At 41.3% G+C, this 25,152-nt stretch overlaps 1 protein-coding gene across 5 annotated transcripts in view; it reads right to left on the reverse strand.

The window, feature by feature from the left end:
- cnih3 (cornichon family AMPA receptor auxiliary protein 3) overlaps positions 1–25,152 on the reverse strand; it is a 159,716-nt gene that overhangs the window by 86,294 nt on the left and 48,270 nt on the right. For all 5 annotated transcript variants that reach the window (XR_002056632.2, XR_003214168.1, XM_005460249.4 and 2 more), the window contains exons 2-3: positions 23,839–23,907; positions 10,932–10,979 (exon numbers count right to left, since the gene is read on the reverse strand). Coding sequence is in view for 3 of the 5 variants with exons in the window: in XM_005460249.4 (XP_005460306.1) it covers positions 10,932–10,979; positions 23,839–23,907 (117 nt within the window). In the remaining 2 variants the exon portion in view is untranslated. The remainder of the gene's footprint in view (positions 1–10,931; positions 10,980–23,838; positions 23,908–25,152) is intronic.

Raw genomic sequence — 25,152 nt, forward strand, 5'->3', positions numbered from 1 at the left:
CTGAAAAGCCTTCCTGTTCAACTGAAATGCCTTGGTTTTTCAGTAGTGTGTGTGAGAGCGTTTCAGTAGTGTGTGTGAGAGCGAAAATTTCAGTAGTGTGTGTGAGAGTGTTTCAGTAATAATGTCCCTTACGGCACCTCATACCAGATGCCCCCACACTAGGCTTTTAGACAACAAAAATATGTAATATATATCTGCTATTCCTGTTTCATGATGCATTGCTAACCTAAATCAGCATAATTTTACTTTAAACAACTCCAATTCCATAAAAGTTGGAATGCTGTGTAAAAATATACACTATGTTGCCAAAAGCATTCGCTTGTCTGCCATTATTCTGAAATGTTGTTCCACAATTTGTAAATGTTTCTTCCTAGTATCACTTACTGTAATCTTCCAGTCTTTTACTGATGCCATTCCAAATTCCTTCAGACATGTTGATCATCATTAAATTTAAACTGAGGTAATATTTTCTGCTTAAACATTAGATACTTTTTCTATTTTGTATTTGGAATAAAATGTGCATTTGTAAGATTTGCAAATCATTGCATTGTTTTCATTATGTGTGTGTAAAATAAATAATAAAAATACACATAAAATATTTGTCAAAAAGTGTTGCCACAATAATAAGAAAAACAGTTTTGCCTCTTTTGGTGATCTGTCAAATTAAGTTCACTAATTGTGTGGATGCCTTCAAAGGCATCCACACTATTGTGTTCCTGTTTCTCTTTATTCTTTATCTTTATTCTTCTAGTTGCTCCGTTTTTTGGCACTTAACTACTCCCTCAGTTTTCAGCCGATTTTCTCCGTTCAAACTCTAAACTGTTCTGCTCTTTCTGCTAACGACTGCTATGACTTTTGGTGTTTATTACTATTATACTTTTTAAAATATTACACTTTTTTCCTTTAATTTGTCCCATTGAAATGAATGGGAAACTTCCACAATTCTGTGCAATTAACTCAGAGTGAGTGCTGGTCCGTTCTGAATTTTCTCTTCATGTCCGAACAACTTCTTGCTACTCGCTCAATTTCCACTCAACCCCCACAAATTATACATCAAAACGTAGGTATTTTTGCTGGCTTTCAGACAATGTCACTATCTTTATTGTGAGATTTACCGTTTTTTCGCAATTTGGCTCGAAGTGACACAAGGTCTCAAAACTCCCCATTCAAAGTCTATGGGGAGGTTTTGAAATTCAGAGCTGATATTCTGTAACGGGAGGCATTTTCAAATCGCCATATCTCCTTAACAAAGCAAAGTTAGGACATGAGGCTTGTGCCAATATATCTTCAGACACTGCTGACACTCACAGTGGAAGCAGTTTTTACAATTATCTTACCGTTAAGCAATGAATTACGTTTGTTTGAGGGGTGGAAATCTGTCCTCCTCTCAGATTTCAAACTCTGAAAATGAAGCCGTTTCTTCTCTCGTCATATCCCTGCGACGGAGGTACAAAGAGCAATGAAAATCGCAGACAAAGTACACCAAAGTCCGCTGATTCAGCCAGTACAAGAATTATGCTGCTAGCCCTCCTAGTTTTTGAGTTACATGATGTTTTGTAACTCCAAAAAACTGCGTTTTTCGCCTCTCACCGTGATCTAATTGTCACTGCTCAAGTCTCTGTTTTTTAGCCGCCTGCCCCCTTTCCAGGTGGCGCAATCAGTAATGACATGGGTCTGCAGCTCAAAGGTCGTGGGTTCAATTCCACCTTGTTCAACATTTTTTTTTTCACTACAAATTTATACACTATCACAGACCTCTAATTTATATTGCTAATTTATTACAATTCTGCAAAGTTTTATGATTTTAGCAGCTTTTCTAATATGGACCTCAGATTCTTGTTAACGCTCCATGGCAGAAATACATACAAGTACACAGCCTGATGAAGCAGAGACAGGCAGTACCTCTGATTGGTGAATTTGAGCAGAACCAGGTTGTTCTGCCTCTTTTCAGCAGAAATTCTGCTCATTCACCTCTTTTCAGCGCAACGTTCTGCTTCTTTGCCTCTTTTCTGCAGAAATTCTGCTGATTCACCTCTTTTCTGCAAAATTTTCAGCCTTTTCACCTCTTATCAGCAGCTTCTGCTAATTTCAGCAGAATTGTCAGTCTCTCCACCTCTTCTTTGTGTAAATGAGTTTGGGTCAGTGAGATGAGTAGCTGCTTTGAGTCTGGCAGGGCCAGGTTCGAATCCAGCTCAGGGTGATGTTTTTTTTTCACCACCATACAACTTTTTGTAACTTTTCATCTTTTTCAGCTTTTCAGCAGACAGCTTCAGCGTTAAGGCATCCACACTGCATTTTCGCAGGAAATGCAAATTTTCTAGTTAAATACTGTGGGGTTAATCCTCCATTTCTCTGTGTGCACACAGTTCGCAGTGACTCACTGCGCTGGTATAACCTCTCTTTTCCCTCTGTGAGTGCAAAATAAAGCCCCCTTTTCTCTCTTTCTATCATTCACTGTATTTATACATAGACCAGCTACCTCCACCTGTTTGTTTAGCTCTACCATACAGCTAGCATCATAGTCATAACATCATGGTAAATGGTAAATGGCCTGTATTTGTATAGCGCTTTACACATTCAGTCATCCACCCATTCACACACTGGTGATGGCAAGCTACATTGTAGCCACAGCCGCCCTGGGGCACACTGACAGAGGCGAGGCTGCCGGACACTGGCGCCACCAGGCCCTCCGACCACCACCAGTAGGCAGCGGGTGAAGTGTCTTGCCCAAGGAGACAACGACCGAGACTGTCGGAGCCGGGGCTCGAACCGGCAACCTTCCGATTACAAGACAAACTGCCAACTCTTGAGCCACGATCGCTCAAGAGTTGGCAGTTTAATCATAACATTAAAGTAGTTCACTAGCTGGGCCCACATCCTCATTTTAGGTTTGACAGCATTTTAGTAGGTAAAGGTGAATGCTTGGACATGAATTGAGCTGCGGTTTGGGGAAGGGCTCGAAGGGGACTGGCGACGGCTCCCGGGCCTGGCAGATCCCCATGTACTAAATAGGAGTGAAGAAGTTAAAGAATCGAGAACAAGGAGGGAGAGAGGGTGGGGCACGTAAACGAGAATGAACAGCTTGCAGAACTGGGGGAACTTATATAGATGACAACCAGAAGGAGCTTGTTTGGAGGCGTGGTCCTGCTCCTGAAATTCCGATACATAATCTCCAATTAAAGGCCAATCCACATCATCCCTTTCACAGCTATTTAGTTTAACGGCTCCTCTGGTAGGAAGTTTCCACTGTCAGCATATATCAGCACATGGCAAACATTAGCATTAACAGCTTTGATCTTTACAGTCTAGAACACCTTATTTTCATCATTTATTCCTTTGCTTTAGGAGCTGTCTCCAGGGTGAACGCTACTGTAGAGTTTAGTCATTTGGTCCTGTTTTCGTTGCTTCCGAGCAAACGTTCTATCAGGGAGGTTTTGCTGATGGCACTAAGTCATTTTCCAACAGTTTCCTTTGTTAACTGTCCCATTGACTAGGATATCTGTCATTCCCCTTTTCCATCGACATCCTGTCTTGTGCTCCAACAAAATTGGTATTAAGCAAATCTGTTCCATCATCTGAAATCTAATTACACAATTTTGAGCCAATCTCAAAAACTGAATGCAGGGCTTTTTTGGGGGATACATCACATTCATTATTTCTTTTGATTGTGTTGATAGCATTAACTATTCCTGGATATTTGTAAACTATCTTAATTTATGATGAGTACCTACTAGAGGGATGGAAAAAATTGCCTTTGCCGATTCGGCAATACCTCATTCTCTCATTATTACACTTGTAAATCTGTGGACTAGGAGAGATGGAGAGACTAGAGTGAGAGGGATAAAAAAGAGAAAGGTAGAATAATGCTAAAATAGAGGAGAGAGAGAAGAAAGGCCCAAGACAGACCCAAAAATAAAGGAAGAGCACTAATGAGTATGCTCAGGTTTGCTTAGTTGCTGTGACAACGCAGACACAAGAAAGCACATCTAATGAACACACACACACACACACACACACACACACACACACACACAAGAACACAGTACATCCCCTCAAGCTATTGTCATCTACATGGGTTTCCAGTCATCCAAAACCCATCAAACACAACACACTCCATTGAGAACAAAAATGGCACGTGTCCATGTGCCTGCTTGTGAATGTGTGCAGTGAAAACTACCAAGTGCATATGCCAACATAAAGAAATACAGCCAAAGCTTTTAACCAAATCAGTCAGGACCAGCATGCTGTGAGCGTGCCAGTCGGTGTGAACTGAACAGTTTTCGAAGGGGAAAGAAGAGCTCTCAAAAAAGGATTTAAAAAGCACCACAATGCAGCAGATCCTCATGCATCAGGACCTTAGGCAATCATGCTGACAGGCATGGTATGCAACACAGTGAAATATAGTTTCTTAAAGCGTGTAACTCATAATGTGTGATTCTGTCTGAATGTATGAAATAAGAAGCTGTCGCCTGAGGCACTTGGCAGGAATTTCTTCTCCTGCTGCTTCTCTTTGCTTTAGTTCTTTAGCCAGTGGATAATCGTCAGTCACCTCATATGCTGAATAAGGGTTAGACAAAATGATGATTTATGTATTGACAGATTAAATACATTTGTCACTCTATGGATTTTACCACTTTTTTGAGATATCTCTGCTTGTATTAGGCCTCTGTGGCCATTCAAGGCTTTATACTATGATTCATTACTTTTTTATCATGCACCAAGGTCACTAATGGCAGTGTAGGCATTGGATTTAGTTAAAAACAAGCCCTTTTATAGAGTTTCCACCTTAAGACTGAAGATTCAACAGTCTTTATTGTTACTATGCTATCATAACAAAATCCTAGCAATATTCTCTCACATGGTGCGTAAGATTTATATACAAAAAGGGACAATGAGTGATCTTACAGTAGCGGCTTGTCAACCGTAGAATAAGCCTGCCCTATACAGCATACCACTGGTTTATTGTCCTTCTGGAAATTAATTGACAATATGGAATTTGACAATCATAATTTATAAAATATGCATTTATTTAAGAGAATAAATAAATCACAGTGACTAAGGAAAAGTATTGTACTAAGGGTCATTCTATACAACTACACTTGTTTTTGCAACCGCAGCACATACACCCCTGCTAGCCCTTTTAGATCCACAAGCTACATCCATTTTTTTTAAACAGCCTATGATGTCCAGCAACCTTCACTGTTACCTGCACAGTATGTCAAAGCTCCAAGCACAGCATGTCTGGATGTCTGTGTAAGTATGTCAGTGTGTATATCCATCTCAGCATATGATCTGTAGGGGAAAATGTCCTCCCCGGGGACTAGTGCAGGAGCTGGGCGCTGGGATTAACAAGATCAGCTGTTCAGCCAGTGAACCTCCAGCATGATACAAACATATGCACAAACACACGCTTGCACGCACAAATTCAGACAGTATGTGGTTTGAGTTTCAGAGGGGTGGAGGGAGAAACAGATGCCAAACTGAAGCTGGGAAGAGAAGTTCTCTCCACCTCATACTGAGCCCTCAAGGCACACAAAACCTGAAACAGACAGCACAGCTCTGCAAAACACAATGCAGAACCTTTCAATGTGTGTCTCCCATTTGATTTGAGTACATTGTGAGGAAAGATAATAAACAAAGCATCCTTGTTCAAATTGAAAAATTCATTTAAAACCTGTAAAACATTGATGCACAACCCTGGAAACCAAAAAATATATTATATACATGCTCTGACAGGCACTGGCGACTATGGGACAACATATAGGCAGGCGTGTGGCTTCCCAAATCTATTCCAATCTGCTGTATTTATCACATGTGGACATCCATGAAGTTGTAGAAAAATCTGACAGATGATCGGTGGAAACAGGATGCACCTGAGCTTAGTTTAGAGTGTCATGGCAAAGGCTTTTAATACTTATGTACACAATTTATTTTTGCTTTCTATTTTCAATAAATATTTAAGAATTTCAAGCAAAGGTTTTTCACTGTGTCATCACAGTGAAAACAAGCCCTTTGATTAACTTCCGGCGCCCCCCGTGTGCGGCAGCCTGTTACAGCAGCTCTGCTCATTCTGAGTTTCTTTCTTTCTTATCTTTTTCTTCTCGTAAGTTTTTATAACTAACGTATTAGTAATTAGACTCTGCAACCATGTTCTACCGTTTTGTGCTAGTTCTGGTCGTTTTTCTTAGTTTTTTTCTACTTTTTTCACCCGTGTCTGGGGACCCAGAGCAGGGATCCTTTGTTTACAGTAAGGATCAGCTGTTAGCGCTGCATCCCGCAGTGGTACTGCCGGCGGACAGACCCGACATTCCCAGCGAGCTGAGGAGGAAAAGACGGGGGTGTCATGCTGGGAAGGAGCGCCGTCGCCCGAGAAGGAGACGTTATCGACCATCTCTTCCTTCTGTAATTATTGGAAATGTAAGATGTTTGCCCAATAAGATGGATGAGCTTACGTCGCTAACCTGGTCACAGAGGGAGTACCGGCAATGTAGCATCATGATGCTAACGGAGTCGTGGCTAACACCGCTAACTCCGGACACGAGCGTGACACTACCGGGATTCCAGCTGCTGCGAGCGGACAGGACGAGAGAGAGCGGTAAGAGGAAAGGAGGGGGACTGGCAGTGTTTGTGAATGACAGATGGTGTAACCCTGGGCATATCACTGTAAAAGAACAACTCTGCAGCAGAGACATTGAGCTGTTAGCCGTTAGCATGCGTCCGTACTACCTGCCCCAGGAATTCTCGCATGTTATCGCGATAACAGCGTATGTCCCCCCCTCGGCCAACGCGGATACAGCCTGTGACTCTCTCCACTCAGTGGTTAGCAGACTGCAAACACAATCTCCGAGAGCCCTTCTCATAATATCAGGGGACTTTAATCATGCCTCACTGGACTCCACACTGCCCACCTTCACCCAGTATGTGACCTGCCCAACCAGAGACAATAAAACACTGGACTTACTGTATGCCAATGCTGAAGAGGCATACAGTTCATCACCTCTCCCTCCCCTGGGCAGATCTGATCACAACCTGGTGCACCTTGTCCCTGTGTATGAGCCCTTAGTGCGCAGGGAGCCACCAGCCACCCGCACAGTACAGAGATGGTCGGAGGAGAGCGAGGAGGCTCTTAAGGATTGTTTTGAGTCCACTGTGTGGGAGGTGATCTGTGACGACCACGGAGAGGACATCGACAGCCTTACTACATGCATTACTGACTATATTAATTTCTGTGTGGATAACACCGTACCTACCACGACTGTACGGTGTTTCTCCAACAACAAACCATGGATTACCCCAGAAATTAAAGCTGTCCTCAAGCAGAAGAGGAGGGCCTTCAAATCCAAAGACAAAGAGGAGTTGAAAAGGGTGCAGAGAGAGTTGAGGGGACTGATAAGGAATGGGAAGGACAGCTACAGGCAAAAGATGGAGAACCAGCTTCAGCAAAATAACGTTGGTGAAGTCTGGAGAGGCCTCAGAACCATCTCAGGCCACAAACATCAGAACTCTCTGCCTGGGAGGGATGTGAGGTGGGCAAATGAACTGAATCATTTCTTCAACAGATTTGATTCAGCCATGAGGCAGTCTCCAACATCGGCTGCAGACTCACCCACCCCCACTGCTGCTGTTGCACCTCTGACACCTCAGACACTTCACACCTCCTCTATTCACCCTGCTCACCCCTCTCCACCCCCAACAACAGCATCCAATACACACTCAACACAAGGCTCCAGCCTGTCTCTCTCAACCACCCAGGTTAGGAGGGAACTGAGGAGGATTAATGGCAAGAAGGCAGCGGGTCCAGATGGCATCAGCTCGAGGGTCGTCAGGTCCTGCGCGGACCATCTGTGTGGTGTGATGGAGCACCTCTTCAACCTGAGCCTGAGGCTGGGGAGAGTCCCACAGCTCTGGAAAACCTCCTGTGTTGTACCAGTGCCAAAGACTTCACGCCCCAAGGACCTCAACAGCTACAGGCCGGTGGCTCTGACATCCCACCTGATGAAGACCCTGGAGCGGTTGGTCCTGGCTCAGCTTCGGCGCCTTGTGAGCTCATCACTGGACCCACTTCAGTTTGCCTACCAGCCTGGCATTGGAGCGGATGATGCCATCATCCACCTCCTACATCGTTCCCTCACTCACCTGGAGACCGCTGGGAGCACTGTGAGAATCATGTTCTTCGATTTCTCCAGTGCCTTCAACACTATTCTTCCCTCGGTTCTGAAGGACAAGCTGGAGAACTCTGGAGTGGACCATCACCTCACTACCTGGATTTTGGACTACCTCACCGACCGACCACAGTATGTGAGGACTCAGGGCTGTGTGTCGGACAGGGTCGTCTGCAGTATGGGGGCCCCACAGGGAACGGTTCTGGCTCCGTTCCTCTTCACCATCTACACTGCAGACTTCTCCCACAACTCCACCCAGTGCTTCCTGCAGAAGTTCTCTGATGACTCTGCAATAGTCGGCCTCATCACTGATGGGGACGACAAGGAGTACAGAGGACTGACTCAGGACTTTGTGGACTGGTGCCAGCTGAACTACCTCCAGATCAATGCCAATAAAACCAAGGAGCTGGTGGTAGACTTCCGCAGGCACAAACATCCTCCACTGCAACCACTGAACATCCAAGGTATGGACATCGAGGCTGTGGACAGCTACAGGTACCTTGGTGTTCATCTGAACAGCAAACTGGACTGGACTCATAACTCAGACGCCCTCTACAGGAAAGGGCAGAGCAGGCTGTACCTGCTGCGGAGACTCAGGTCGTTTGGAGTGGAGGGCCCACTCCTGAAGACCTTCTATGACTCTGTGGTGGCCTCAGCCATCTTTTATGGTGTGGTCTGCTGGGGCGGCAACATCTCCGCTGGGGACAGGAAGAGACTGAACAGGCTGATCCGAAGGGCCAGCTCTGTTCTAGGATGCCCTCTGGACCCAGTGGAGGTGGTGAGTGACAGGAGAATGGTGGCTAAGCTGTCATCCCTGATGGACAACATCTCCCACCCCATGCATGAGACTGTGACAGCACTGAGCAGCTCCTTCAGTGGGAGACTGCGGCACCCACGGTGTGGGACGGAGAGATTTCGCAGGTCTTTCCTCCCCACTGCTGTCAGACTCCACAATAAAGACTTTGACTGATCTAACACACACATCCACACATGTGCAATAATACTAATGTGCAATAATCCTTTCTGGCATCGTTGTATTTTTACTCAGTTGTATATAGCATTTGTATTCTATTTTTATCTTATTGTATATTTTATTCTATTTTATTCTACTGTATATAGTATTTTATTTTATTCTATTCTGTACAGTTGTGTACTGTATTTATTCTTATCTTATTTTATTCTAATTTTCCCTTCACAACTTTTGCACTGTCCACTTCCTGCTGTGACAAAACAAATTTCCCACGTGTGGGACTAATAAAGGTTATCTTATCTTATCTTATCTTATCTTATCTTATCTTATCTTATCTTATCAGGGGGTATTGTGTAGAGTTTCGAGGGGAAAATGAATTGATTCCACTTTGGAATAAAGCTGTTACATGAAAAAGATGTGGAACAAGTCAAGCGCTGTGAATACTTTCCGGATACATTGTATCAGATATCACCTGAAAACGGAATTTTCACTGCAAGATGCATTTCTTCTTTCCCTCTTATTCTATGCCACGGGTCGGCAACCCGCGGCTCCGGAGCCGCATGCGGCTCTTTAGTCCTTATAGTGCGGCTCTGCGTGGTTTGGGAAAATAAATTAGAAGTATTTCGCTGAAGTGTATTTTATTTATGTTAGTTCTTTTAAACTTGTAGTTCTAAATTGGAAGATTATTGTGATATTGAAATATAAATATAAAATTATATTCTATTATTTTTTCCTCGCTCAATATAAGCGTCACACTCGCGGAAGCCGGTATTCCCGCCGAAACACCGTGCATTTATCGAGACTTTTAACCCCAGGTAGGCCAATTATGGATCTTCGGATCCACATTATGTCAGCAGCTCCACCGTGAACTATGTTAAAGACAAACACTGCTCACGCCTCACAGACGACAGATGACAGCTTATAGTCCTGCGTGAACTAACTTCGCACAGCACCGATTAGCAGACGCTGTGAGCAGAGGTCCAGGAGCAGAAGTCCCATTGTAAACACATCACGGCAGACCCGACGATGTTTGCATGAACGCGCTTTTCAGCATCTCTTTATTGACCACTTTTCACACATGGCTGCTGTACGCATACAGCCGGCTGTAGCTTCGCAGCTCACAGCCCGACACACACCACCACCAACAACAACAGCAGAGAGAGCACAGACTTTAAGGCGGCGAGGCGTGATTGCGGGTGCCACTCAGGTGCGTCCGCCTCCCCTGCAGCGGCGCTGCAGACCACGCCCCCGCCGCACGCATTAACAAGGTAAAATACATATTTAGGCAGAATTTTGCAAATATCTATTTTTCATTTTTCAGCAGCATAGAGCTTTTTTTACCAATTATTTTTTAATAGTCAGGTCAAGGCTCCAAAAGCCCAAAGGAGATATAAGGGAGGCGGCTCACAACAGTTTTTGTTTGCTACATGGATCATTTTAGTTCAGCTGGGTGTCTTTGCTTTTGTTATATTTCTTTAAGAGTTCAAAATGTGTTGATTACATAAATAAAATGTAATTTTCTCTGTAGCACTTCATGGATTTCATAAGCAGCACACCTTAGTTCTTCAGACAAAGGTAGAAAACAATATATACAGTGTTATCTTCATTTTAGATGTCAAAAAGTATTTGCGGCTCCCAGTGTTTTCTTTTGCGTGGAAACCGGGTCCAAGTGGCTCTTTGGGTGGAAAAGGTTGCAGACCCCTGTTCTATGCACTTCCCTACCAGTCTCCAATTTGCTTTGTTTCTGACCATGTATAGGACTTGCACAAGATGAATGAAACATGTTGTTCACTGCTTACCTTCCTCAGCAAGTTGCAAATCCTCTCGATGTTTCGCAGTCTCTCCCTCTGTAAGAGGAGCAAACGAAAAAGTTATGATGAAACATGAAACTACAGAAATACTGCACATTTTTCCTTGCACTGTTAAGTTGCCCTTCTTTTGAGAGCCAGTGCTGAAGGTGAAAAATCAATGGTTATCCCAAATGAGCTACTGCACAGAATTAGTAATGACCTTTAAAAAGTTTACTTAAAAATTTTGAGATAATGTGGGGAAGCACGGTGGTGTGGTGATTAGCACTGTTGCCTCACAGCAAGAAGGTCCATTGGGGACTTTCTGTGTTGAGTTTGCATGTTCTTGTTTGTCTGAGTTTTCTCCAGGTACTCCAGCTTCCCCCTACAGTCTTTGGACTGCAGTTAGGGATTAGGTTAACTGGTTATTCTAAATGGCCCATCTGTGTTAGCCCTGTGACAGACTGACAATCTTTCCAGGGTGTACCCTGCCTCTTGCCTTATCACAGCTGGGATAGGCTCCAGCCCAGCCCACGACCCTGAATTGGATAAGCGGAAAAGGATAGACGGATGACTGAATTAAGATGTGCTCATTTTCCTTTAACAGAAAAATCTGTTGGAGAAAATTATTGGTCAATGAATTTAACACTTGTGTTGAAGAGAGAGCTGAAGACAATTCACATTCACTTATTTCTAATTGCTTCCTCCATCTAGCCTTACCCTAAGAGAATAGTAGATAACTCACTCATTCAGGATCAGAGGAGAGTCTCTGATCCCCCAAATCGAAAGCCAGAATGTCTCCTGGAAGCTCTCATGTGTTTCAGTTATGTAAAACTGGGAGGGCAGTCCTGGATATAGTGGACAAATTATGTCTTTTATTTGACCTGGGTATCCACCCTGGAAGAACTGGAGGAAGTCTGTGCATTTTGGCTTCAGTTGATGCTCCTGTGATACGTGGTAATGGTGGGTAACATATAAATTCTGAAAACATTTGAATTTTATCTACTCAAGAAATACATCACAGTTTTAAAGTACTTGTACGCAGTTGAACATTTAGGAAACGTCTGGTCTGGGGATCAGGTTCTCCTACACTATGTTCATTTTTTCTCCACATTGGTAGAGAAAGTTATTCATTCATACATAGCTGACTTGTGGAACTTTCTCCCAGCAGTAACGGTGGCTGCTACTTTGTTTATATAAGTTTTAATATTTGAGTGGTCTCAGCTTGTATATTAATCTGTAAGATGCTTAAATCAGCACTCACCACAATGCTGACTCTAAAAGCAGCTATTTCACCACTGCTTTTAACATCATGATCAAATATTAATCAATTCCTATGGATGACGCAACCTGTATTTGACTGGCGGTGCTGCAATTCCACAGGGGGGCAATGCAAAACTGACTGCTTATAAATCATGTATTGACCCGAGTGTCAGCCCGCTTGTGCTTGTGGACAGTCATTTTGAGTTTATCTGTGCACCTCATAAACCGCCTGCAAATGTCAACAACAGAGGCTCTGTGGGAATGACGAAGTATATGAAAGAATATTTATCCACGTGCAGAACATAAAAGGTAGCATGTCAAAAGCTGAACCGATATTTAGTTACCACATGAGAAAAAGGGTATTAAAATGCATGAAAATGAGCTGAAATAACTGGAGTGAAAAAACACTCGGGTGCCTATGAATACAGCGTTTATGAACATTGCTCTGCAGCGCTGCTTATTGTCATCCTTCCTCACATACTGAAAGCCACGGGCAGTCTCTGCATCTGTTTACAGCATAGTTTGACCTAAATTTAAGCCCTTTGCGGTTTTTAACCTACCTGCACATTTTTTATACCACATTTTTTAATCCTTACTGCAGGTGGGGAGCACATGAATTAGATTTTTCTGCAAAAATGTGTCAGCGAGAATCCTTGCCTGAGTTTGTGTTTGTGTGTGTGTGTGTGTGTGTGTGTGTGTGTGTGTGTGTGTGTGTGTGTGTGTGTGTGTGTGCGCACGCAGAGGCAGTGAGAAGTGGCTTCTGTCCGTTCTGGCAGTGAGTTATTTCAAACACACAGCAACACCATGAAATATGATTTGTATTCATCCCGAGGCTTAACTTTGATTCTTATATTCACTGAAATTTGTTTGAAGTGTTGAACTTTCATTTTGTGAATGTAATTTTAGTTCAGAACTTGAGCTATTCATTAGTAACAACAACATTATTAATAGTATTCTTAATCTTATTATGAATTGTTTATTATTAGAATATAGTCAATTAACAGAAAAAGTGAAATCACTGTAGCTAGATTTGTTGGTAACTTACCAGGTTCAGTACTATTGTATGTATTAATCCAGTTTCCTATTTCATTAAGCAAGTCACCCTGACATGAGCTCCATATACTTAAAATATGCCAGTGATATCTCATATGTATCAATATCATATCAATGTGTAAAAAATTCTGTGTTATGAGATATTTGACATAACTATTGCTGTCCAGTGCCAGGACTAGTTACATTCTTTCACCCATACATAGAAGTAAGAGAAGAGAAGTATGCACTCTCTGAATAAGACCTCAGAGGATAATCCTCAAAGACCTGATCGATGACAGTCAAATGCAGCTGTGTCACCAATTGGTCCCTCATTGTCACACTGATGTATTGTGGGGAAGCTATGGTTTTGTCTGAACTTCTTGATTTTTTACAACAGGTCATTTATTGCACAACCCAAGCAAGAACCCACTGAGAGGAGTGTACATTTATTTTATCATATTGCAGACCTTAAAATAAATTGTCGTCATGAAATAATACACTACTCTGAGTGGATCTGGCTCACTGGTAAATCACTGGTCAGAAGCAGAAATGTTGTTCTAACTCTGAACACCAATATATCATTTCCTACAACTGATGAGGATGTAAACATGAATATTTGATTATTATTTTTAAGAAGTACAGACTGCAACAGAGGTTCCTTCTGGAAAATGATTAATTTATGTCTGCGCTGTAAATAATGAAACCAGAGGTTCCTGGGTTGGAGGCTGCAAACAGCTCTGAGGTAACACCACTGCAAGAACAGCGAGAGATGAGAGTGTAGGACATACATAAAACATGGTGGGAAAATGAAGGTGGCCACTGTATCTCTATAGCATTTAGGTGTTAAGAACCTAATTCCCCAAAAAGTTTCATGGGACTTTACCTCTACAGATAGATGTTGTTTATACTCATAATTATTTGACTACTCTTTGAAAAACTCACCAAAATCTGCTCTCAATGAACTCTTCAGAGTTTATACATCAATTTAATTCAATTCAATTTCAATGAATTTTATTTACAGCGCCAAATCACAACAACAGTCGCCTCAAGGCGCTTTATAAGGTAGAGCCTACAATAATACATACAGAGAAAAACCCAGCAATCATATGACACTCTATGAGCAAGCACTTTGGCAACAGTGGGAAGGAGAAACTCCCTTTTAAAAGGAAGAAACCTCTGGCAGAACCAGGCTCAGGGAGGGGTGGCCATCTGCCATGACCGGTTGGGGTGAGAATTTAATATCCATCTGATTCTGGAAGTTGAAAGATCAACAATCCTGGGGTGGCTGCAGCTGAGGAGGTACACTGATTGGAAGGTTGGTGGTTTGATCCACATATCCTTGGGCAAGATACTAACCCCAAGTTGGTCTCCGATACATCCATCAGATTATGAATATGTGTGAATGTTAGATAGAAAGTACTTAAAAAAAAGCATGGATGAATGAAGCAAGTTGTATAAAGCACTTCGAGTGCTGAAGTGCTTTATATGAATCAGTCCATTTAACATGTCTAGGTCTTTGTCATTATCTTGCTGAAATACGCAAGCCTTTCCCCAAAAAGATCTGCATGGGAGCATATTGCTCTAAAAACTGTAAATGCCTTTCAGCATTGATGGTGCCCTCCAGATGTGCAAGCTGGCAGTTCTATAGGCACTAATGCATCCCCATAACCTCAGTGATGCAGGCTTTTGAACTGAATGCTGCTAACAAACTGATTGGTTCACGTCCTTATCTTTGAAAAAAGAATTTTACATTTTGATTCTTCTGAACCACAGAAATGTTTGCCCTTTGCCTCAAACCCATTTAAATGAGCTTTGGCACAGAGAAGATGGTGATGTTTCTGGATAATGTTCACCAATAAGTTCTTCTTTGCTTGATGGAACTTTAACCCATATTTGTGGATGGCATGGTAAATGACTTTGGAATTGATCCCGAGCCCATGCAGTGATTTCCATGACAGAATCATTCCTATTACTAATGCAGTGCTGGGTGAGGACATGAAGATTACGGTCATCCAATATTGATTTTCAGCCATGTCCCTTTCAGGCTCTTCACATCCATGAGATCAACAGTGACCAGATGAGGGTTAGGGCTGAGTTTGTTTTAACCCTACATGACCCCAATTCATGGGGCCATGTCAATGCCAAGATATCCAGAGTGTTCATATTTTTACATTCAGGAACATTATTCTGAAATTCATCCACAATTTGTAGAGTTAGTTTACTGCAGATTGATGAAACTTGGAATGAAACTTCCCATCTATACTTCTGAGAAATGCTGAGATGCTAAAAAATGAATAAAGTTGTGTCTAAGAATCTAGATTATTCACTGATGCTTATCAAATAAACACCAGGACTTAAGACCCTCCTGGACAACGACGGTCTGAGGGATCTTAGAGGAATGATGACACTATATTCCGGAGGACTGGTTGGTGATAATTTGATACCTGCTGATCTTTAATCTTGAACATAACCTGCTCTCAAATTGGTCTGCAAAATCCCATTTGATTGCAAAGTCCACTGGTGGACGTTAACAGGTGGTTAGGAAACGGCTTCTAGATACAGAATCACCACCGTCTATGGTAGTAGTGTGTTATATCTTCCAGATACAGGCAAAAGCATGGAGGAATCCACTTTTTAAAGGATTTATAGGAAACTTAAAATATAAATTACATTTTATATAGAGATATAGAGATTATAGAAAATTAATTTAGAAATTTAAAATATAAGATAAAGATGTTTTAGCTAAGTGTCTGTGAAGGTTCTCAGTCATCCAGGTCATCGTAGTCAAAGGAGTTTGCAAAGAAAAGCGTCTGGACTTCTTTAAGTTGCTTGAAGACGTTTCACCTCTCATCCGAGAAGCTTCTTCCCTTGTTTTAGCTAAGGGAACTTTAACTCTGAGGATATGCTGAAAAGTTCTTGGTAAGAATTTATATTCACAGACAATTTGAACTCTCCCTCTGTCCTCTGATGTGACCTCAAACACTAGACTTAGAGACAGTTGCACATAGTCCTATCTTTCTGACATAAACAAGCTGCAGCAGCCATGACGGACTCTGTCTGATAGCCAATTATCTCCACTGCTAATGTCCGAGACTGAGCATCTCATCAGGGACCCGTCCAATTCACTTATGCACCGTCTCCCCTTGCCTTCATCTCCTGCCGGGTGTGAAAGACAAATATATTCTGCTGGGTTCAGTAATGTGTGTTTGTGGGTGTATGTGTGCATCCCCCCCATGTCTACTCATTTGCAAGCAATTAGGGTGATGCCTCTTTGAAATGCTACTTTAGTTGACAAGCAAGCGAGCAGCATGGAAGTATAAACAGGAAATGAAAAAGAAGGGGAGAATGGGTTGGAGAGGGATAGACGGAGTGGGGAATTTAAAATTACCTTCATTTTAAGAGGCAGAGCAGTTTAAGGTCATCAGTGACCTGTTTAGCGTAAGGGTCCTAGTTACATCACACCTACCCCCTTTTTATGTATTATTCACCTATTTTTCATACTTAAAGGGAACATCTTCTAGTTTCTAACCATGACTTAACCACACCCTAAAATTATTTGCTTGTAGCCTGAAGGATGTTAAAAGGACCTGCCTAGTGTACACTTAATAAACTGATGGAGTTTGTTCATAATATTTCAATTCTGCAAAATGATGTCACTAGTTGTCTAAAGGTGACAGGCAAAGGAGACAATGTGTTGGATGGGTTGCGGTAGCATTTAAAGAAGTTTGAAGAGGCTATAGAAGCTGTCATCAGTTTTGCCTGCATGCTTGGTGTGATGCTGACGCTGAGCAAAAAATGAATATTGGAAACACTCAAAAGCCACAAAATCCCAGTTTCTCTTTTCGTCATCTCTCTTCTCAGTTATCACTCTGATGTCAACTCAGACAATTTTATCAATGCCACTGGCTACAGGTTCATCCCTTTATAATAAAGTGGATGGGAATATGGTGGCAAGAGGAGCCTTGCTATATTCAGACATATAGGCATCAGAGGCCAACAATGCAATTAATAGTAAAATGTGTTTTCCTCACAGGACATCTGTGTTTGTGTGCATCTGTGTGCGCGCCACTGAAATGTGTGAACTCCTAACAGCCATGCAAAGCAAGCTGTTTTTCAGGATTGTGTAGAACAGAATATGTTCTTGCGTGATAATATGTACTCCAGTGAACATTAACTCTTTACAATGTAGTGTTCTCTCTGGCATTCGTGTGGATGTTGCTTTGACTCTGAATACCCATCGAAGCATTGCCTGTAAGAGGTTTTTTTTCATGCCAAAAAACTTGCAACTTGCGCAGTCAGGTTTGTTCTTGGGACTGTACAATAAAGCAACATCTGAAAATACCCACATTAATTGACACAAAAGGTTGATTCTTTTCATCTGGGCATAACGTTTTCAGTGGGAGGAACTTTTCATCGCTCATACAAGTGACTTCTTCAGTCTCAGCTGACTGCAGTTCGGCTAATTCAATAATCAGAATCAGAATTGTGTTTATTGGCCATGTATATGTGCAGACACATACAAGGAATTTGGTTCCGGTAGATGGTGACTCTCAAGCACAGCAATGTAAATCACACACACACACACACACACACACACACACACACACGTGTCTATATATACATACATTACACATGCAAATACATACATACACAAAGCTGTGTAAACCAAAATCCTAATTCTGGTCTTCCATTTTCACGAGCTATCCTGATTGAAAAACAGCCATAAAATGATAAAAACACATGTACAAATTCTGCAAAAACAACTTTAGAAACCCACCAGAACATCTGCCTCCAGTAAAAAACAGTCCATATGTTTTATGTGTAAAAACCATTCCTCCATGTGATGTGACATTTTTCATAGATTTATTCCTCCAAGTTGCCTAGATTGCTACTCAACATTTGTGTGTGTGTGTGTGTGTGTGTGTGTGTGTGTGTGTGTGTGTGTGTGTGTGTGTGTGTGTGTGTGTTCCTGTCTAGCTATCTTTGTGAGGACCGCAATCTGCATTCTACTATACTTGTGAGAACCAACAGTCACTTGTGAAGACACACAAACTGGTCCTCACAAATTTGAAGCCATTTAAAGGCATTTTTGAGGCTCAAAATGTGGTTTTAGTGTCAGGGTTACAATTAGTTTATGGTTAGGTTTAGGGTAAGGGTTGGGGTTAGGCATTCATTTTTAATGGTTAGGGTTAGGGTAAGGGGCTAGGGAAACCATTATGTCAGGGGTCAGCAACCTTTAACACCCAAAGAGCCATTTGGACCCAGTTTCCACAGAAAAGAAAACACTGGGAGCCGCAATTACTTTTTGACATCTAAAATGAAGATAACACTGTTATTGCTTTTTACCTTTATGCTTTATATAAACACCTAAAGTGTGCTGCTTATGAAATCCATGAAGTGCTACAGAGAAAATAAAATTTTATTTATGTAATGAACACATTTTGAACTCTTAAAAAATATAACAAAAAGGAAAGACACCTAGCTCAAGGTCTCTTTTAAATGAATTAAAAAATTGAACTCAAATTATTCATATACCAAACAAAAACTGTAGTGAGCCGTCATCCTTATATCACCTTTGGGATTTCGCAGCCTGTAGCGGAGCCTTGACCAGAATTCTAAAAATAATTTGAAAAAAAATCATTAAGCTGCTAAAAAAAAATGAAAAATGAATATTTGCAAAATATCTGAATAAATATTTATTTTACGTGGTTAATGTGCGTGGCAGGGTGTGGTCTGCAGTGCCGCTGCAGGGGAGGCAGACGCACATGAGCAGCATCCGTAATCAAGCCTCGCCGGCTTAAAGTCTGTGCTCTCTCTGCTGTTGTGTTGGTATGTGTCGGGCTGTGAGCTGGAAAACTACAGCTGGCTGTGCGGGTACAGCAACCATGTGTGAAAAGTGGTCAATAAAGAAAAAAGCATGTACATGCAAACATCATCGGGTCTGCCGTGGTATGTTTACAATGGGACTTCTGGTCCCGAACCTCTGCGCACAGCGTCTGCAAATCGGGGCTGTACGAACTCACTTTTATCTTTACACAGGACTGTAAGCTGTCATCTTTGAGGTGTGAGCGGTGTTTGTTGTTACCATAGCTCATGGTGGAGAATAGCTGCTCACATACGTATGTGGATCCGAAGATCCATACTTGGCCTGCCTGGGGTTGAAAGTCTCCATAAATGCACGGCATTTTAGTGGGTATGGTTTATGCGAGTGTGACGCTTATTTTGAGCGATGAAAAATGATAACATATGATTTTATTTTTATATTTCAAGATCACAATAATCTTCCAATTTAGAGCTACAAGTCTAAAAAGAACTAACACAAATAAAATACACTTCAGTTAAATACTTATAATTTTTTTTTTCCAATCCACGTGTAGCCGCACTATAAAGACTAAAGAGCCGCATGCGGCTTCGGAGCCGCAGGTTGCCTGCCGACCCCTGCATTATGTCAATGAAGGTCCTCACTAAGATAGCTGAACGGGCTTTTGTGTGTGTGTGTGTGTGTGTGTGTGTGTGTGTGTGTGTGTGTGTGTGTGTGTGGCAGTTAGAGGGGAAACAACAAGAGAGCAACTTTTACATAAAGTTTACTGTTCAGGAGGGATGGCTTGACAGTGATGCCGAGAGATAGCACCTGACCATGTGTCTGCATGAAGAATGTGCCCAGTGTGAGGTTCCTCCCTCAGGGAGCAGGCTGACAGCAACTGCTAATTAGACTTGCCGGTTTCAAGCAAGAAAGATGGAGACAGACAGAGCAGAAGGAGGAAAAGAAAACTGAGAGACATTATGCAAAAGTTAGGGAGAGACAGATCATATGGACAGTTTCAGTAAGAGGCCGCATGTGGGTTAGAGAGATGGAGGGAAAATTGTGGCTGTTCAGAATGAAACCATCAAACTGCCAGAAAGGTAAATGAGAGAATATTTTCTTATTGTATACCAAAAACCAAGAAGTGTGCAAAATATGTGGGAAATTTGGTATTCTTAGTCCTTTTAATGGAAAAAAAACCCCCATTTATGTGTACTGTATACATTTTATGAATGTATCTATACATAAAGTTTAGCTCCATATTATTCTTTTAGTTATTGACTTTTATTTTTTTTTAAGTTAATTATAAGTTATTCACTAAAATCTGTATTGTGTCTTATTGTAATTTCAACCTTTCAGTTAAGTCTTACATGGCCTAGTTAAATTTATTAGTGTACACAATCACACTATATCCTTGTGGGGACATCTCATTGACATAATGCTTTTCCTAACTCTAACCTAACCATAACCTAACTGTAACCTTGACACTCAAACAACAACTCGTGGGGACCGGGATTTTAGTCACCCGTAAGGGCTGTTGGTCCCCACAAGTATAGTAAACTTCCAATTTTTGGTCCCCACAAAGATATTAATACACACACTACATACACACACAGAAAGAAAGAAAAAGAAAGCACCAAGTCTCATACAGTGGCTCTTTAACACACTTTATCCTGAAAAGAGTTGAATACCCACTTTGCAACCGACTTCCATTCATCCCCTCCTTTTCATGCAGTTCCTGACTTAATCAGTTAAATGTAATTTTGAGAGAGTTGCTTTATTTTCTTACAATCTGTTCTGAGGTTTCCCCATTTCCTCAAAATTTCTAAGGTTTTCAAGGCCCCTGGGAACCCAGCAGAAAACTAAAACATCAAGTTGAACTCGCTGTAAAAACTTTTACGAGTAGCCAAAACTTTAACAGTGCCTTTAATGAATGTCTATTTTGGAAAGAAATCATGCAATTCAAGGCCACATTTCCATGTTAATATTGACTGCAGTGATGCATTTCATGTAAGAAGGAGGAGGGGAATGGGGGAGGGATGGGTTAAGGAAATGTGGGAGAGTGAGAGAAGAAAAAGGGAAGAGAAAATTAGATGGAACCTTTTCTACCCATTCCCTCGCTGGTTTCTTTGATACGTTCAGCATTGCATAATGATATGCAAATATGACAAAATATGAAAGTGGTACTGAGCAGGGAAATCTGGTCTAATGCACTGTTTTCAGAGTTTTGAAAATGCCTTTCAATCTGAAGAGTCCTTTTCATTTGCCTCTTACGAAATCCTCATTCAGCCATCTCCCCCCTTTTCTGTCTGCCAGCTTCCATCTCAAACTCTTTCACCCAGTTTGCAAATTTTTTCAGAAGTCTTGCTCTTTCTGCAACTTTTTTCCCCCTGCTTCTGACACCCATCCCCAAGCATGTATGTACAGAAGTCAATAGTCCTAAGAAGCTATACAGTCCAGAGCTCTTAAGTCAATGTCACCTTCAGACTCACTGCTGGTGCTGTAGCAGTGTGCATTATTAAGAGCCAACTGTAAAAGCTCAGAATACTCTGGGGAGAGGGGTTTAGAGCCCTGGAACTGATCCTGAAACAATTTCACTGACAGGAGGTTTCCCACGCCAACCAACCCCGAAGAACATCTTTCTCTGCAACTTCTCCTGATCGCTTTTGGGAGTGGTAACACTGAATAATTTTATGTTTGGGAGGAAGAAGATAGAGAAGGGAATGAATTAGATTACAAAAAATAATTTATACAAACCAACCCAGGTAGAATATATGTTGCCCTACATGAGACTTTATTCCTGCCTATAATTTTCTGCATATATGTGGATGTAAAAAATGATCCCCTTTAATCACAGCATCACAGTAACAAAATTCAAACGCGGCACATTTGTAGGAGAATGAAAGCTTTAAAGGTTAACATAGATGTTTTGCCTGTACACGTCAGTCTCAAGTCAGGAAGTGTATGACCTTTGTGGTCTTTAATCTTGGGATTGGACCAATTTCAAGCTCTTTTTGCGTGTGTTAGTCTAGAAGTCCAAAACAGTTAATGTTTGCAGTCAAATCAGTTAGTTTCAAACTTTGTCAGGGATTGGCTTGCAGCTTCGTGTCTTCGTGTCTCCTCGATTCTCATGAGGGGAAGAACCAGTATGAAATGTGGAGAGCACATCAGACTCAAAAAGCAAGATTTCTATCAGTAACAGTAAAAGTCTCATCTTTTCAGTTCAGTTTTAAGTTAAAGCTATCAGTAGTTTGGAGGTGAGCTGAAATGAAGAAAGTGCAAATTTTTCAAGTTATTTATTGTGGTTTTGTTCTCTATTGTTTTTATTTTAAATGTAAATTGTGTAAATTTATATATTTTGTGTATTAACTTTTTTTTATTATGAGCCTCGATTCATATCAGAGCTGAAAAAATTGAATTGGTGTATCGCTTCTTATGTCACTATACTGTAGTCTTGTGTAAAAGCATTAATGTGACAACAATAATTTATTATTGTAAGACTTGTTCTGTGTTAAAAGATTGCCTTTGTTATTTTTATGGAAACGTTAGCAGAGTGTACTAATGTACCATAACGCAAGCACGTTAAACTGCTGTCAGATCACCGTAAAAGCCTTTTTAAAGAAGAATAGTGTCACAAAAAAATCATTTTTAGAATCTCAACCAACAGATCTGAACTTTACTTGTAAAGAGTAGAAAATGGTTGTCAATGTTTGGAAGGTTGAAATTTGGGTTAAGCTGCTTGTGGAAAACTCTGATAAATGATGCTGCCCTGCTGAAAGGGCTTCCAGATCAGAACTGCTGATGACACAAGTTAATGATGTGTCTCTGCATGCTTTAAAAAAAACAACAAAAAAAAAATCACATCATTTAGCTGAAACATACAATATATTGCTAAATGATTCAGTGGGAACTTTAATCTATTAAGCTTTGATAGTATCTCCCACAACTTACAAAGTCCTGCAGTAAAGAAAAAAATATTTTTGCAGAAAAACCAAAAAGTTGGACTCAAATAAATTTCTGCCCCAGATTCTGACTTTAACTGATTTTGTTACATTAAAAAATTCCACATAATTTTGTTACATAAGTGCAAAGTCAATCATTACATTTAGTGGAATGTGGTCAAGTGAAATTTACTTGCGTTTATTTTCCTTCATGATTAAAAATAAACCCTTGATTATATATATTTCAGTTGCTTTTTACCCTGAATTATTGCTTCATGTTAGTGGAAGGTGAAGAATCATTTGAAATCAGTTGAAAGCTTAGGTTATGATGTCACAAGCTATATAGCTTGATTAGCATCCCTGTTATAATTCTGAGTCAGCAAAGATTGCCATAGACATGTGTTTAGCAATGAGCTTGTATTAAACATCTAAGGGTTTGAGGTTTTAGAGTTGACAATTTAGAAATGGCTTGCATTGTTAAAATCAGGCCCCATTTACCTACGTTTGTGGCTTGTCACTTCCATTTTCTTTATAATCATATTCAAGGTTGTTTTTTTTGTAAAAGATGAGTCATTCATACTTAACGCTTTGGCCTGAAGTCTTATAATAGGAGTCTGCTTGTCAGCCAGGAAGTGAGAAGAGGAGGGCATACAAAACTAGAACGTTGCCAACTGCTTGATTTGAAATTAGTGGAAAGAGAAACAGGGAAGAAACAGTAAAATATACTGGGAGAGACTGAGAACCACATCCCGCAATGTTTTTGCATTTTGGATTTTCCATTTTTTCTCAAAACGCAACGCACAGACAGTAAGATAATCATGAAAAGAAATCTGTAAAGGAAGTGTGTATGAATAAAAATGAACAGGGAAACCAGACCTACCGCATGGAGTGGGTTGCCCTGATCGATTGGCACCTTGAAATCTGCCTGAAGCTCATCAAAAGCTGTTATCTGACACAAAGAGAGGGAAAGAAATTATCACTGTATAGCCAGTAAGATAGAGGGACTGTAAAGAGCAACATTTCTCACTTTGAAAGAACATCATTATTTCATAGACAGCCTGCAGTGTAGATTTATGTACCGAGCTGAGCTGCAGAGTGCCAATGTTATTAGACTGTCTTTGCTTTATGCTAAATAAGTAAAATTAATCATAACCATATAAATCTGAAGTACTTTCCAAATACAATGAAAAAAAAAATGTGTATGTGTTCAAAGATTTACATCTCTTTAGTCTGCTTCACCATAAAGCACTATTGCTTTCCAGATAGATAGAGAGAGGTAGAGAGATTCATATCTTCAACAACCAAGGACTATACAAGTACATTTCCACCAAAAATACTTTGAACTTTCAGTCCTGAACTTTCACTCTGGGGCGATCATGGCTCAAGAGTTGGGAGCTCGCCTTGCAATCGGAAGATTGCCGGTTCGAGCCCCGGCTTGGACAGTCTCGGTCGTAGTGTCCTTGGGCAAGACACTTCACCCGTTGCCTACTGGTGGTGGTCAGAGGTGGCGCTAGTGTCTGGCAGCCTCGCCTCTGTCAGTGCGCCCCAGGGTGGCTGTGGCTACAACGTAGCTTGCCATCACCAGTGTGTGAATGTGTGCGTGAATGGGTGGATGACTGGATGTGTAAAGCGCTTTGGGGTCCTTAGGGACTAGTAAAGCGCTATACAAATACAGGCCATTTACCATTTTACCATTTTGTTTCTCACAGACACAGGACCTGAAAAGGTCTTCAGCTCACTGGATGACTGCATTTCCACTTGATCTAAAACCTCACAGATTAGCCAAATTAGTCCACTTATGTTTATAATCCATCTGAATTATGTAAGGACAACATGTCTGCAGTTTGATGTTTCATTTGCTGAACAAACTAGCCAACCTGCTGCAATGCCAGAAAAGCCTTTGACATGGAGATTATATTCTGTACTGTAAAACCTCATCTCTCTCCAAGTTGCTTCTACTAAGAGCCATTATTGATCCATCCATCCATCCATCCATCCATCCATCCATAATCCTGGTCTCTGTCATGGGGCAGGAGGCTAAGCAGAAGTGCCAAAATCTTCCTCTTCCCTCGTTGGCTGGAAAGGTGTTCCCAAGACAGAGAATAGTCTCTGAAGTGTATACCAGGGTCTGCACCTGAGTCTCATTCTGGTTGGCGGTGGCCAAAACATCTCACCTAGGAGGCATCCAGAAGGG

This window comes from Oreochromis niloticus, linkage group LG15 (assembly GCF_001858045.2).
Source record: "Oreochromis niloticus isolate F11D_XX linkage group LG15, O_niloticus_UMD_NMBU, whole genome shotgun sequence".
Lineage (NCBI taxonomy): Eukaryota > Metazoa > Chordata > Actinopteri > Cichliformes > Cichlidae > Oreochromis > Oreochromis niloticus.